The 16,369-nt window shown below is 42.9% G+C and overlaps 1 protein-coding gene across 2 annotated transcripts in view; it reads left to right on the top strand.

Moving 5' to 3' along the window:
- si:dkeyp-72e1.9 (syntaxin-binding protein 4) overlaps positions 1–16,369 on the top strand; it is a 54,744-nt gene that overhangs the window by 22,511 nt on the left and 15,864 nt on the right. For both annotated transcript variants that reach the window (XM_035616455.2, XM_035616453.2), the window contains exons 6-11: positions 454–533; positions 1,917–2,040; positions 3,594–3,735; positions 15,319–15,425; positions 15,600–15,741; positions 16,095–16,167. In XM_035616455.2, coding sequence (XP_035472348.2) covers positions 454–533; positions 1,917–2,040; positions 3,594–3,735; positions 15,319–15,425; positions 15,600–15,741; positions 16,095–16,167 — 668 coding nt within the window. The remainder of the gene's footprint in view (positions 1–453; positions 534–1,916; positions 2,041–3,593; positions 3,736–15,318; positions 15,426–15,599; positions 15,742–16,094; positions 16,168–16,369) is intronic.

Raw genomic sequence — 16,369 nt, 5'->3', positions numbered from 1 at the left:
AAGCGTTCCATTTCTGATTACAAATAGCAATATGGCCAGCAGGACATTATCTTCTAGTTTAACAAAAAAAAAAGTTTTGTATTTGTACTCTTTTTAAACTGAATCTAAATCAGTCATACAAAATACAATGAATAATAGTTAACACAATTGCCTATGATATTCACAATCTTTGCAGAGTAAAATGAGAGGCAATAACCATTATCCCTGATTTCAGAGTCAGTATAGTTAAACCTTCCCCCAGCATGAGCTCTGTCAGGTGTAGTGATGAAGCCATTTCATCAATTCACTGGTTAAAAGAGTGAATGGCAGATTTCTAACTCCAGGTAACTATTTTGGCTGTGGCCATTCTGAATGTACTGTAAGGGTTTCTGTTGAAAGAGCCAAGCAGCCAAAAACAACCAGGTCATTGCTCTAACATTGCTTTATTATTATTACTTATTTCTTCTTTTAAAGGAGAGAATTTGCTGAGCTGCTGGAGAAATATGGATCCAATGGCAGCACAGGATCAACACGCAACTCTCCCATCCAGCAAGGTAGGAACAACTTCTCACTCACTATAGTTTAATGTGTAAAAACCTGCTGCTCATGCAACTATATGCGATTGTGTTTACAATCTGCACAGCATAAAATATCTATGTTTAGACCCTTGAGTTGTATAGGGGAATTCCACCCAAACTTTTAAGCCTTTGACAGGGAAAATAAATTAAAGAAACCTCACTAAGTGCAATAGAGCAGGGATCCTGCTCATGCCATGTCAAATTACAGTATAATGTATAAAGGATGACAAAATTATTTACTGTGAACATGTATGATGAATCTGAGCTGGGAACATATCAAGCAACTAGCTGGTGACACCAAATGACCTTTCTATATTTGATGGGGCACTAAGCCTACAGGGTAGATGTCTGCCTTTAAAAATGCCTTATGACAGTGCACTTGTCTATTACACAATTGCCAACATCTGTTTCAGTCAGGAAGGAGGCTGCCAGCTGGTACATATTTATCAACACAGGGTTTCAGCATGTAAGCACGCCAGTCTTGTGTGCTCTGTGCAGTGGGTGGTGTTGATAAATCTGACTCAAACTCCAGAATGAGGAGGCTATAAGGTCATCCTACAGATGTGAAGCTAAGATGTGTTATGTTTGCAGAACACTAAAACTGGCAGAGTGACCATAGTATTTTCTTCCATTTGCTCACTTTGAAGCCAGATCTCTGTGTAATCGCTCCCAAAATGATGCCTTTTCAACTCATTTGACTAAAGAATCCATGACATCCCTGTTTACTGCTGAACAGTTGCATAAATAACCTCCCCACTCTGAGACATACCTTTGATTCTGAGGACAGGGAAGATCAGATGTCATGGCAGTGGATTAAAAAAACATTCTGGGGGATATCTGGGCTGCTCTGCAGTTGGTTTGGTCAGCATATTGGGTATAATTTAGCGCTTAGAGTCGCTCAGACTTAAGAAATGTTTTACAGTACAGGTTTTTTACAGTGGAGAGACTCTGAAGCCAACTGTGGCAGCAGGGAACTGTTGAGAGAATAAAAGCTTTATTGGCCAAGCATGAGTAAACATACAAGGAATTTGACTCTGGTTTTATGTGTTCTCACAGTGAACTTAAACAGAATAGATTTTCACAACAAAAAAAGGAGGACAGAGCTGATCAAACATAAACATAAACATTTAGTTACTATTTACAGGTATAAACATATAATATAGAAAATAATATAAACATTTATAATATATAATATATATGACATAAACTTTGGTTAAATATCTCTAGTTCCTCTTAGTTGTGTGTTTCATGATCTTTGTTGTCAACCCTAACCATATAATATATATAACAGTCACTTTGGTTAAATATCTCTAGTTTCTCTTAGTTTTGGGTGTCATGATCTTCTTTGTCAACCCAAAGGTGGTCGCTACCTGGAAAGCACTTCATCTGGTTCCTCGTCTCGCTCTCAGAGTCCTCTGCTGTTGAGCCCAGCGGGCTCTCAGAGCATGTACAACAACAGTGGGCCCATGCTGCGCTCCCTCAGGTGAGTGTGAACACAGGATTGACATCCACAGCTCAAGACTACTCAGCTAAAGCAGTATTTGTGGTCACAGCAATAAACTACCACAATCATTTGGAACAATAGAGAGTTGTAAAATGAAGCAGCAATGAAAGCAAAGGCAGAAACTTGTGTAGCACTTTAAATTATGATGTTACACTTATTCACCATTAACTAGCTGCTTATTAGCATAGAGCATATCGGCTCTTTATGAGTCACTATTATGTCCCAAGGAGGAGATATCTTCATCCCTGACCGTTTGTTGGTTGGTTGGTTGGTTTGACCCATCAAAGTTTGGCACGGATCCAGGATTTATGTTGTTTTTCTCTTTTTTTAACAATTGCAACGCTTTTTTTTTTTTTTTACTTTTTCACCGATTTCCCAGGGAATAATATGTAGATCTTGATCTGAAAACAAGGCATATTAAGGGCACTGATATCTAAGAATGTGTGCAATTTGGTGCTTGTTGATTGAATTTAAACAATCAAACTTTATATATACATATCAGCTTTTATATGGGTTTATGCAGTTCAAAGTTCCTTATTTGAACTGACTTATGAGCCAAAAATAAGACTGCTGACATTGAAATAGCATAACATATTTGTTAGGCCATAATTACAAAAAAAAGATAAAGATTTAAAAAAAAATAAAAGATAAAGTCCATAAATGGGGATAGGAACATATAATACATACTCTATACTAATAATTTAAGGGGGACTGTCAGGCCTTTGTGGAGGTATGAACACTTCTAAGTGACATTCCAGTTAATGATGTATTCTGCATGACCTTACCACTTGGCCATTAACTAAGAGATTTTCCTCATTGATCTCTGATACTCTATATTGCTCCATAATAAAGGAGATAATTCTACCTACCTTGTCCTTCCACTTAATGGGAATAGAACCTGTGCATCTCTGTTGACCTCCATTCTTAGCCTGTAACCCATCACTTGAGAATAACAGTCAAACTACTACCTCACTTTCAGAATTGGAAAAAGTATTCTGGGTCCAAAAGACTGTATCTATGTATATTTTATCTTTCAATTTGGGCGTGGAGTACATAGCTCTGCTCAGGTGACATATTCCTGTATCTAAATTTATCTTTTCAAGATTTGAAACCTATGACCTAAGTGAGACATCCATCCATCATCTACCGCTTTATCAATTTAAGGGTCGTCGGGGGGCTTGAGCCAATCCCAGCTAACATTGGGTGGGGTTCACCCTGGACAGGTCGCCAGCCTATCGCAGGGTCACATACAGAGACAAACAACCATTCACTCTCACATTCACACCTACGGTCAATTTAGAGTCTCCAATGAACCTAACCCCATTGTGCATGTCTTTGGACTGTGGGAGGAAGCCGGAGAACCCGGAGAGAACCCACGCATACACGGGGAGAACATTTTTTCGGCGCACCCAGCTAGCGGACCGTGAGGAAATATTCGCCCCTTTAATATAAGTATATGTATAATTGAAACTTATCATGTGACTGTGCACACTTAGGTTATGTTCTGTAAGTTTGTGTCTATGTGTTCTTAGTCACCCAGGTGAAGGAGTGATTCAACTGCTGTCAGTGGCACGGTCCAGCAGTTTAGGCATCACCATCGGAGGAGGCTCCAACAAGCCTGACGGCCCTGCAGTCTTCATCCAGGAGGTCCTGTCTGGAGGAGACTGTCACCGGGTAAGAAATGAGGGCAACAGCTTAAACAACACAGAGTAAAATCAAACTCTTTAATATTGAATGGCAGGGAACAATTAAAGGTGCAGTAAAGGGAATAATGTTTACTGGTGTGAATAAATAAACCATAATAAATGCAGGAAATATCAACAGTGACCGTGGACAAAGTGGGTGGGGTGTAATTTAGTACTGCTCTTAAGGGCTTAACCAAATCAGAAGTGTATTTTTCAAGCTGCAACAATTGTTTCTTTGCCCCCCACATATTTTGAGAAACGCACAATCATTGCCTGATGGGTTCTAACAATGTCTGTTTATTCCCCTTTGTTTTGGGAATGTATCCATGGTCGCAGTCCCATTGCTGATTGGAAGAACAGCTTGAGATTGTAGCAGAATTTCAGGAAACAAACACTTTAACACAATTCCTTAAAACTAATCAAACATCAGATTGATCTACAGCCTAGAATTAGTTATAGCTAACAATCACAGATTCACTATAGTATGGTACCAACAGCATGCCTCATGCTGTTACATTGTAGCCCCAGAGCCCTGACAGGACTACGAGGATAAAACATAACTGAGATGGATGCTGTGCTGCAGCATGGGACTGCTTGTAGGTGAAGGGAAGCCAACACGGTGGAGGAGGAGAGGAGAGAGACAGAGGAATGAAGAGGGAATGAAGGAGTGCATGTGCTTTGGCCTCAGATTAGTGTAAAATACTGCTGAGCCATGCTGAGCCATGCAATCTTGCTGATCCTGTTTCTGACACTAGCTGTCTGACCTGGACAAACAGTAACAGCCAACTCCACCCACATAGTTTTCACACATACACGATGACCATCCAGACACACACTCAAACGTGAAACATACCATTGGGCGGCTGTAGCTCAGGAGTTAGAGGCATCTTCACCAATGGGAAGGTCGTGGTTTGATTCCCAACACCTCCAGTCCACATGTCGAAGCATCCTTGCACAAGACATTGAAATCATAGTGTAAAATGTTTCTTGTTAGTTCAACAGGTCAAGCAGAAAAATAAACCTTCAGTAAAAATATATATTTGCGGAACATTTGATGCATTTTAACAGTCATTTAGTTCATATGTCCATTTATTCCATCTTTCATGTAATTATTTCTTTGCATTATTTACAAAAGTTATAGTGTTGCATTAAATCGGTTACTTTTTATTATGTTTTCATCCTGTTTTCTTTGTGTAAAAAAACGTTATTGAGAAATATAAAGTATATCTTGCCATAATTTACGCTGATATACCATTTTTAGACAATGGTATATCCTTAGACCAGCATCTCACCATCAAGACACAGCCTTTGTGCATTTCTATTTAGTGTCACGACCTGGCTATTAAGGCCCTGACAAAACTGGCAACTCAGCATTTAAACACTGAAATTGAATTTATTTAACAACTCAAACAAAATCTCCACTAACTAGTCCATAGAGTGTGTCTGTCAGAATAAGTAGTGTAGGATGTGCATGTGAGTGAAGCTGTGTGTGCAAATGTGGTGAGTGCATCAAAAGAAAATAGAAAATGAGCAACTCACAACCAATAGCCAAAGTAAGCAGCTGCTGGCTGGGAAGGTGAGAGAGAGACTGCCTGTGAAAACCAGGTTCTTTTACCCACTGGGAACACCGGGCCAGGTGTGGCCAATTGGCACAGATGAACTCTGCCATGCCCATGGCCTATTCCAGGAAGAAGGTTTAAAAAACTTTGAACTTAAACCTGAACTCTGACTTGATCTAATCTCTGATGGGAAACTCATAGTTTTCGGTTCCAGACAAGCAGTTCTGAGTTAGTAAGATCAACTCTGATTATTTTCACAGAGAGTTATGCCTGTGCCCGCTGCATATAAAAAGCCATCATCAATGGAGCTCCGATACTACGAGTCACCATGGCAACCGAAGCGAAATCAAGGTCCTCCCACGTCACGCTGTTATAGTTGGAGATAGGACTTTGTGCTTATGGAGAAAATAAGCTCATTCTGAGAAAGTGGAGCATCACAGCTGCAGCTGATGAGGAGAGACAGTTGGTGTGGGAGACAGTTACTGCCCGAGTCGACATGCAAGAATGTATAAATAATCAATTGATTTAAAACATTCTGATATTTTCTCCGCAAATTTCTTGTGTAAGATGATGGTTAAATGGTTAGTGATGCTGTCCGGTGTGCAAGCGGCCTGTGTTTGATTCTTGTTGCTCACGTCAGAAAAAAGTGCAATCTTATTTAATTATTTTTAATTAAGGTTTCAATCCCACGGACACAAAAATAACGTGGCTGCAGCTGAAATGAATTATAAGAATATAGTGCAGATAGGTAAGGCATATGGTTTTAATCAAATTCCACATGTTAAACAAAGAAAATATCCGTGGCTATTTCAAGTTGTTGTACAGAAAACTCTCGTTCGAAAAATATGTAAGGGCAAAGACTTTGCTCTGGTTGGGGCATGTCCGCGATATTATAATGCTGAAATAAGGCCAGAGATTATTGTTCAGATATGTGATATATTGTGAGAGAAACAGTAAAGTTCTACTAAGTAGTCGTCTGGGAATGAAAGCATCTATACGAGGTCTGAACATCCTCTCTGATGTGAGGCTACTGAATTAATTCTGCTTCCATATCGATCGGGTTGACGAGGAAAGGACACATAATTTTTGACAGCTAGGTCAGGTTCATGAAAACCTGCCAGCGAGCAGGTAAGGTTCACAGCGTCAGTTACCATGGTAACTGACCTACAGTTTAAGTTCACTCGCGGAAAACCCAGAGTTTCCCTCTTTCTGGAATAGTCCCCAGATACCGGAAATGCAAGCACAGGGTGACAGAACAAATTGGCAGGGGTTGTCACAGTAGTCTTAAACTGGTCTTTAGGAACAGTCAGAAGATTAAGATCTGGGGTGCACTCTAGCTCATAAAGGGAGCAGCATTTTAGATAATAAAGACAAGTTCTTTAGACGTATTCAGTAACATTTTTAAATTAAATAAAAAACTGACTATAAAAAAGACAGTAGAAGGTCAAAAAGGAAAAAAGTAAAGGTAATAAAAAGATTAGGGGAATAATGTTTTAAAGGATTTTGTGGAATAGTTTTTATTTTGTGAAAGGTTGAGCAGTTAGTCCAAAGAGTGCAGCCAATAATAATACCAAGTAATTATATCAATGCCACAACACAAAAACATAACAAACTGCACTTTGCCAAAAATGTCTCTGTTATCTGTAGCTTCACCTTGACTGCCTGAAGGAAATTACCATAAAGTCACAAATACACTTTGTCACTTCATGGTGCCTCTCCGGGAACCATCACCTTACCGTGGTGGAGGGGTTTGTGTGTCCCTATGAACCTGAGGGCTGTGTTGTCTGGAGCCTAGTGCTCCTGGTAGGGTTTCCCATGGCAGAGTGGTCTCAGGCGAGGGGCCAGACTAAGTATGGTTCAACAAAGACACCATGGACAACAGAGGAAGAGGAAAAGGGACCCAGCCCGGAGGAAGCCCGGGGCCCCCGTCTGGAGCTAGGCCCAGGCGGCGGGCTCGTTGGCGAGCGCCTAGTGGCCGGGTTTGCCACGGAGCCCGGCCGGGCACAGCCCGAAAAAGCTACGTGGCACCTACCTCCTCTCCTCTACTCACAAACCCCCGGCTGAGCGCCGCTGTGTTGGAGTTTACCCCGGTGGACAAAAGGGTCGCCTCCCTACGCCTTCGGGTGGTGGGGGGGAAAACTCTGACTGTTGTTTGTGCATATGCACCAAACAGGAGTTCAGAGTATTCGGCCTTTTTGGAGACCCTGAATGGAGTCCTGCAAAGGACCCCAGTAGGGGACTCCGTTGTTCTGCTGGGAGACTTCAACGCCCACGTGGGCAATGATGGAGACACCTGGAGAGGCGTGATTGGGAAGAACGGCCTCCCTGATCGGAACCCAAGTGGTTGTTTGTTATTTCTGTGCTAGCCATGGCTTGTCTATAATGAACACCATGTTCGAACATAAGGATGCTCATAAGTGTACATGGTACCAGAGCACCCTAGGCCAAAGGTCGATGATCGATTTTGTGATCGTTTCATCTGATCTGAGGCCACATGTTTTGACACTCGGGTGAAGAGAGGGGCGGAGCTGTCAACTGATCATCATCTGGTGGTGAGTTGGATCCGGGGGTGGGGGAAGACTCTAGATAGACCTGGTAAGCCCAAACGTGTAGTGCGGGTGAACTGGGAACGTCTGGAGGAGGCCCCCATCCAGGACATTTTCAACTCACACCTCCGGCGGAGCTTTTCTGGCATTCCTGTGGAGGTTGGGGGCATTGAACCCGAGTGGGAAATGTTCAAAGCTTCCATTGCTGAAGCTGCGGCGGTGAGCTGTGGTCTCAAGGTCTTAGGTGCCTCAAGGGGCGGTAACCCTCGAACTCCATGGTGGTCACCGGTGGTCAGGGAAGCTGTCCAACTGAAGAAGGAGTCCTTTAGGGATATGTTATCCCAGAGGACTCCGGAAGCAGTTGCAAGGTACCGACGGGCCCGAAGGGCTGCAGCCTCTGCCGTGTCAGAGGCAAAACAGCGGATGTGGGAGAAGTTCGGAGAAGTCATGGAGAAGGACTTTAGGTCGGCACCAAGATGCTTCTGGAAAACCATTCGACATCTCAGGAGGGGGAAACGGGGAACCATCCACGCTGTGTACAGTAAGGATGGGACACTGTTGACCTCAACTGAGGAGGTAATCGGGCGGTGGAAGGAGCATTTTGAGGAACTCCTGAATCCGACTAACACGCCCTCTATGGTAGAGGCAGAGCTGGAGGCTGATGGAGGATCATCGTCAATTTCCCTGGCGGAGGTCACTGTGGTAGTCAAACAACTTCACAGTGGCAAAGCCCCAGGGGTTGATGAGATCCGCCCAGAAATGTTGAAAGCTTTGGGTGTGGAGGGGCTGTCTTGGTTGACACGTCTCTGCAACATTGCGTGGAGGTCGGGTACAGTGCCAAACGAGTGGCAGAGGTGGTGGTTCCCCTGTTCAAAAAGGGGGGACCAGAGAGTGTGTGCCAATTACAGGGGTATCACACTTCTCAGCCTCCCGGGTAAAGTCTACTCCAAGGTGCTGGAAAGGAGGGTTCGGCCAATAGTCGAACCTCAGATTGAAGAGGAACAATGTGGATTCCGTCCTGGACGTGGAACAACGGACCAGCTCTTTACCCTTGCAAGGATCCTGGAGGGGGCCTGGGAGTATGCCCATCCAGTCTACATGTGCTTTGTGGATTTGGAGAAGGAGTATGACCGGGTCCCCCGGGAGATACTGTGGGAGGTGCTGAGGGAGTATGGGGTGAGGGGGTCACTTCTTGGGGCCATCCAATCCCTGTATACTCAAAGCAATAGCTGTTTCCGGGTCTTGGCAGTAAGTCGGATTCGTTCCCGGTGGGGGTTGGTCTCCGCCAGGGGTGCGCTTTGTCACCAATCCTGTTTGTGATATTCATGGACAGGATATCGAGGCGTAGTCGTGGTGGGGTGGGGTTGCAGCTCGGTGGCCTGGGGATCTCATCACTGCTTTTTGCAGATGATGTGGTCCTGATGGCACCATCGGTCCGTGATCTTCAGCACTCACTGGATCAGTTCGCAGCCGAGTGTGGAGCGGTTGGGATGAGAATCAGCACCTCAAAATCTGAGGCCATGGTTCTCAGCAGGAAACCGGTGGATTGTCTACTCCGGGTAGGGAATGAGCCCTTACCTCAAGTAAAGGAGTTTAAGTACCTCGGGGTCTTGTTTCAGAGTGAGGGGACAATGGAGCGTGAGATTGGCCGTAGAATTGGAGCAGCGGGGGCGGTATTGCACTCGCTTTGCCGCACCGTTGTGACAAAAAGGGAGCTGAGCCGGAAGGCAAAGCTCTCGATCTACCGGTCAATCTTTGTTCCTACCCTCACCTATGGTCATGAAGGATGGGTCGTGACCGAAAAAAACGAGATCGCGAGTACAAGCGGCCAAAATGGGTTTCCTTAGAAAGGTGGCTGGTGTCTCCCTTAGAGATAGGGTGAGAAGCTCAGTCATCCGTGAGGAGCTCGGAGTAGAGCGGCTGCTCCTTTGCGTAGAAAGGAGCCAGTTGAGGTGGTTCGGGCATCTGGTAAGGATGCCCCCTGGGCGCCTCCCCTGGGAGGTGTTCCAGGCACGTCCAGCTGGGAAGAGACCTCGGGGTAGACCCAGGACTAGGTGGAGAGATTATATCTCCACACTGGCCTGGGAACGCCTCGGGATCCGCCAGTCAGACCTGGTTAATGTGGCCCGGGAAAGGGAAGTTTGGGGCCCCCTACTGAAGCTGCTGCCCCCGCGACCTGACCACGGATAAGCGGTTGAAGATGAGATGAGATGAGATGAGACAAATACAATCCCGTCAGTCCTTAGGAATTCACAGTGGATCAAATTATATTCAACACTGCTTGAATATTTCTTGTAATTTGTTTGCTTTGGTGTCAGTATCACTCTAAAAGAGAGGTCCCAGAGTCCCACAACAGACACTACACTGAGTGTGAAGGTCAGCCGTCATGCTAGGACTCTGCTTAGGGCATCATCCTGTACGCACACACGAACACACACACACACGAAAACACAGGTCCCTGCATTGTGTGTGGCATTCCATCCAAAGCCAATTAGCACCTACTCACATAAATGTACTTCTTTATTGTTGTAATTTTAAACATGCCTGAGAAATGATCACTGTATTTTTAACTACTGTATTTTTAACTACTTAATTAACACTCAAACCGGAGGAAATAGTGGATTTGTTAGGGACTATTTCCATATGGATTAATCCCCATGAATAATATAGTGAGTATACTTGGCAGCAGGATGGTCAATATGGGATTGATTCAGAATAAGCTACCATGCATGTTTTCATGGTAATGAATGAATGTCTCATTAATGTCTTTCAATTGTGGTTGGACAAAGATGGGGCTCCATGGCACAGAGGAAGAAGTCTTTGGATAGACACAGTACTTGTTAACAGGATCAGTTAATTGTGGGTTTGTAGAATGTCACCAGACTTATACTATTATCACTGTGTCATTATTACATATCCAGTTTGTATATCCCGAGGGCAGCTTTTTGTTCTGAGAGTGGCTGCTAACCTGGTACTGAGGGGTGTGGCACAGGAGTGCATTGCTAGAAGCATGTGGGGGTTAAGGTGAGAGAGACAGCTGCTGATAAAACATGATGGATGAGCTCTGCACCCTGGCCAGAGTGCCAGAGGGAACATTGAGCCATTTACTTTATTTTTGACCCAAACAAGTCAACAAGTGCTGGCCACAACTCCATTAACAAACACGTACATGAACAAGATAATCCTGTACATGTTTGTTATATTGGATACATTTTTTGGATGTTTGTTAAGAGGATTTCTTCTTTGGGAGCTCCCTTAGAACCTTCTTTGCCAGACCTAATATAACTATGTGCTATAAAAATTCTTATATAATTCTGTTTTCATCTTTTCCTCACTCAACTATCACTAATAATGACATTGTTCTCACTCTGCTTAATATCCTGGGAAATGTGTTGATGATTTTGTACTTCACCATCCTGTCCTGTCAATGCTTTGTGCCCATGCAGAAAGTAGCGTGTCCTCTATGTTGTGGGGCTGAAGTAAAGATGTGGAGTAAAATGCTGGTCTGTTTAAGACTTGATTGTATTGTTACACGTTTTTTTGGCATGGATGTAGTTGGAGAACTGGATGCCATGTTCCAAGATCAGTTCAGTTGTTTCAAAGTGGATGTTTTTTTTAGACATGGACCTGGTGTGGTGCTGTGTGGCCCTCCACACAAATGCATTTCCAGACCTTTATTTACACATATCCATGGAAGATTTGTTTCAAATGACATTAAAATCATTATCGACAGGGTTATTCTTGTTTGCCTTTTAAAAAGCAAAAAAGGCTGTATTGATGTAGCAAGTTTCTAGTCTTAATGACTCACTCAAGTGCTTTACATAAGCGTTTGTACTCACCCATTCGTACACCCATTGATACAGTGCATTTGAAGATCCATAAGATTTCCAAGGACATTTCAACATGCGGATTAGAGAAGTCCGGAATCAAATCGTTGACCTTACAGTTATACTAATTGAAAGGTCTACCTGGAGGTTTTGACAGTTGAAGGCCTCTGGAGGTCCAGCTAGCTGTGCAAGACCTTAACAAAGAAAATAACTATAGCGCCAGTTTTATAATTGGGAAATTTAAAATATCAATTTAATGAGCCAGTGAGTCAAACCCAAATTTGAATGTAAATAAATTCCGCTACTCTCAAGTCATGAGGAACTCATGTCAGGTAAATAAACTGTGTTAACTATGGGGTCAAATTTTATTTTGTGTGCACAGATGAACTGAATAGTTTTATTCATATTGTGATTACATGGGGTTCCAACTTTGGAAGCCTGAGATAGGGAGAGCACACCTCCCTACCCTTCCACGAGGGAGAGCAGCAGTTAAAGACCCCAGCACAGAACAGAGCAGGCATCAATGACAACAGATGACATTAGGTCAGATACAGTATGAAAAGGAGGTGCTGGGAGATATCTTGTAGATATGAACATTTATGGGGTGAACTGAATTCAGTACACTAAACTACAAATCATATAAAAAGACAAGCGAGCGTGTGGGTGTGTGTGGGTACGGGCGTGTGCATGCTGTGCCCTTGAAAAGTTGAAGAGAAACAAGATGGTAATAGTGTGTGCAGTCCGTCCTCGGGATGTGGCAATGCGCGAGGCAGAGGCCGTGGCACTTCCTAGCGGCGATGGCAGGTCAGTCTTCCTGGCTCCAATGGGCGGCGGTCGACTCGACTCTAATCCTTAAGGCCTGGTTTAGCTGTGTGCCCAGTCACTACTTGTTATTAGAAATCTAACTTTAGAAGTGGTTACCTTCACTGTAGTACAGAGAGGATCACCTGATCAGGGTGATGTCTGTACCTGGAAGCGGGGAGTGGATGGTGTCGCGTCCTTCTTATAACTTTGGTAGCGTCACGGGACCCCCTTTGCTGGGCCGTGCGGGCCTCTCCCAATGAGGGATGAGTGTTGGGCTGTGTCCGAGATCGCATCCCTCTTGGGGAGATGCAGGTCGCTGCGAGAGTCAGATTCTTTTGGCGCTCCTTGCTTTGTTAGGCTTTTGGGTTTACAGCCTAACTTTATTAATTTACCCATTGGACTCAAGGCACAACAGTCACATGCATGTATATGTTTTTGGATGTACTGTAGTGTCCCCTTTATTTCATACTTACCCCAGTCAGCTACATGCTGTGTAGAAAGCACGAGTTGTGATGTTGTCTTTTCGTCATGATTATTAATGAACCATGTGGAATTTAGGCAGCAGCAGAATGCATACAAGGGAAACACTGATGTGCATATTATATATGTGTATATTAGTGTCCTTCTCTCACTGAGCAAACTGACTTCCCGCTGGGGAGTCAGCGGGTAGTCACAACTCGTGCTTTCAATTGATAACCTAATTTCTGCCCAGAGCTATGCCTCTTACTGTGGCCCAGGCAGTTTGGTCCTTCTGGTTCGGATGGACAGCAGTTGACACGGGTGAAAGCCTGTGGGTTCAAGTCTTTCTTTCAGCATTTATTTTATACCGTTGGACCAGCTGGTGAATAGTGGCCAAATCAAATATTGGTTTGTGTACTGGACTTACATCCATTAGGTGGACACAAACAAAACTTGGTGATAATGTGTCACTGTTGTGTGACAGTTTGCTGCACTGCCACCAAGTGGCCCAAACAAGAAACAAATGTTACTACAGTACAGTAAGTAAGTAACATTTTGAATGTAATAACTTTTAGTTCAATATATTTAAATTGTTGTTGTTATCTTTACTACAGTTCTGCGTTACTTGAACGCAGCTTAACATCAATAAACAAACAAAAAATTAGCTAAACGTAATGTTCACACAAACGCTTGTTCACATGATAAAAACACATTGCATTTATAAGATTTTGACTTCCGAAGTGCTGGTACCCCCCTTATTCACATGTGGTATACATATCAGCTGGTATTAGCAAATTCAGCTGGTATTAGCAAATTCCAATTTAGTATTACATTATGAATTTTCACAGAGAATAAAAGATACCAGGAGATATAAGTGACATCAATCTGGTGAACTTTGATAACAATTTAGAAGGCTAGATCTATGAAGAATTTTGTGCTCATGTTAACAGTTGTGTGCTGTAACAAACAATTTAATCATAAAACATTGATATCTTTACAACTTATGTTTTGTATTGACACTGACGACCACCACCCACATTCAATTACATATAACGATGCACCGGTGCGTACCCGCCATTTCGAGCACTGGTTCTGACAAAAAAAATATCATCATAAATTTCATAGCCATCTCCCTGCATTAATCCCGCATCAGTACTGGAAGTTTTTCTACCATGCAGCATGCATGTAGAATTCGTTTGGCTCCCAGTGATTTACAGACTCAAAATCCCCAATGACAGATGGTTAATGGTACAGAGTAGTCAGGGAAAGGGTATGGTAGAACAAAACTGTATGCCTATACTGTCATGAAGTCTTTAACTCCACACTGTACACTAATGCCTGGCTTTGTTACAACAGCTACTGACACTGACCCATCTTCTGCTTACAAAAGCAGTTTGTCCATTTCCCCCAAATCCCAACTCTTAATCCCTTGTGTCATAGGAAGCAAGCTAGCTTGCTGTATGGGATGAGTCAGCAGGGGGATTATGCAGCCATGCAGAACTCAAGGAGCTTTAAGGTGGCAAAAACCCACATAAAACATGAAGGTGATATATGTATATAAATTAGAGAGTGGAATGATAGTGATCTAGTTGCTGCATTTATTGTACCAGTTGAGATCATCAGTGTACTACAGCCTCTTTCAATATGATCCTTTCTTTTGGATCTTACTTTTGTTGGTTTGGTTGTTTGTTTTTTACTGAAGCACTATTTAACCTGTGCTTATTGTGGTTGATTGAGAAATCAGTTGTGACTTCAGTTTGACTCTGGTTTCTCATCAAGTTTTGGACTTTTTGGTGCTGGTGTTAAATCTGACTGCTCTGACTTTTAGTAGTCAGTCAGTTATCAGTGGAAGTTTTTCAGGCTGTAAACTGCCCATGACAACATGTAGTCTGCACTATATTCTACAACAGCCTGGAACCTGGGGGTTCAGTATCTGATACATTATCTGATACTAAGTTCTTAAAAAATGTCACAAGTACAGACAAACACAATTTGCTTAAGCTAAGAATACACAAACTATTATAATATTTGGTGTTCAATGAATGCACCCAATAAACTTTCACACTGCTGGCTACATGTCACATTTAAGTTCCTGAATTGGAAAAGAACTCACAGTAACTGTACTTGGATAGGTGCTAAGCTTCTTGGTAGTGGCCCATATGTTCATAATCATAATCAAGAGGATTTATATGTGATTAATATAGCACTTCTCTTTGATCCCACTTACACACTGATGGCAATGTGGGGTACAGTAACTCAAGGACACAGTACATGGACTGGTAGAGTTTGGATTAATCCACTCTACCCGCTGAGCCACAGTTGCCTGTGTGGTTCTTTAGCTCAGCATAACTAAAGTCTCTGTCTCCCTGTTTTCTAGGATGGACGTCTTAGGCCTGGAGATCAGCTCATTGCCGTTAACAAAGAGTCCTTAATAGGCGTGACCCACGAGGAGGCCAAAATCATGCTGAACAAAGTCAAAATTAGGTGGGTAGTGTTTATATTAGACAGAAATTACTTATTAAATTGTGAATCAAGTCTGTGAGTCTAAAGTGGGATATTATTCAGCTAATGTACACACAGTATTACAGTCTTACCTCTTTCCTACACATCACTTTGTTCATGCTCATGTCTTTGTATTTATATGCATTGAGTCTCCAGCCAAGACAGTACGGTGGAGATAGCCTTCATCCCAGGCAAAGGACTTTTTCCAAGCAGCGCTTCTCTCCACAACGGAGTCCAGCGAGCTGCAGGCAACAGCTATAACTCTGGACGTCTAAAGGTCCACATCAGATCACCTGAGGTCAGCACCACAATAGGTCACAGTTCTGCACATTCTGTGTGGATTCCATTGTGTTTTCTGATTGTTGAAAAAGTAGAAGCAGCAGTAAAAGGGAATGAAAAACCTATAATTTTTTCATGATCCTGTATCAGATTACTAACATTAGGATGTACTGTATATATACTCTATATATACTATCTCTTTACACCTCTTGTATCTATGTGGAACATCATTACCCAGCAAAACAATAGTGGATATCACATCGGGATCTCTGGATTGTCATCAATATTACAATTTTTTTTCCAATTTCTTTTTCCCCACGATTAAATGTGTGTGTGTGTGTGTGTGTGTGTGTGTGTGTGTTTCCTGTTCAGATTTGTACAGAGGAGCCAGACCAAGTGTCCTCACCTTCTCCTGACATTTGTCCACCAGATATTCATATTTCAGGTAGAACACCTCCCTACACACACTCTCCCATTGTTTATCCCGCATGTTTTCTATTTGTGATCAATGTGGTCTGCTGCTCAGAGCTGTGTAAGATTTCGATTCACTGCTTTCACTAAGAACCATCTCACATTACAGGGACTCATTCAATTAATATGGCTTAATGTAACTTAAATATAAGTCTAGGAATATTCTGTTTTCTATG

This window comes from Scophthalmus maximus, chromosome 17 (assembly GCF_022379125.1).
Source record: "Scophthalmus maximus strain ysfricsl-2021 chromosome 17, ASM2237912v1, whole genome shotgun sequence".
In the NCBI taxonomy this organism is placed as follows: Eukaryota; Metazoa; Chordata; class Actinopteri; order Pleuronectiformes; family Scophthalmidae; genus Scophthalmus; species Scophthalmus maximus.
The sequence above is the reverse complement of the archived record's forward strand: the minus strand, read 5'-3'. Positions and strand labels throughout refer to the sequence as shown.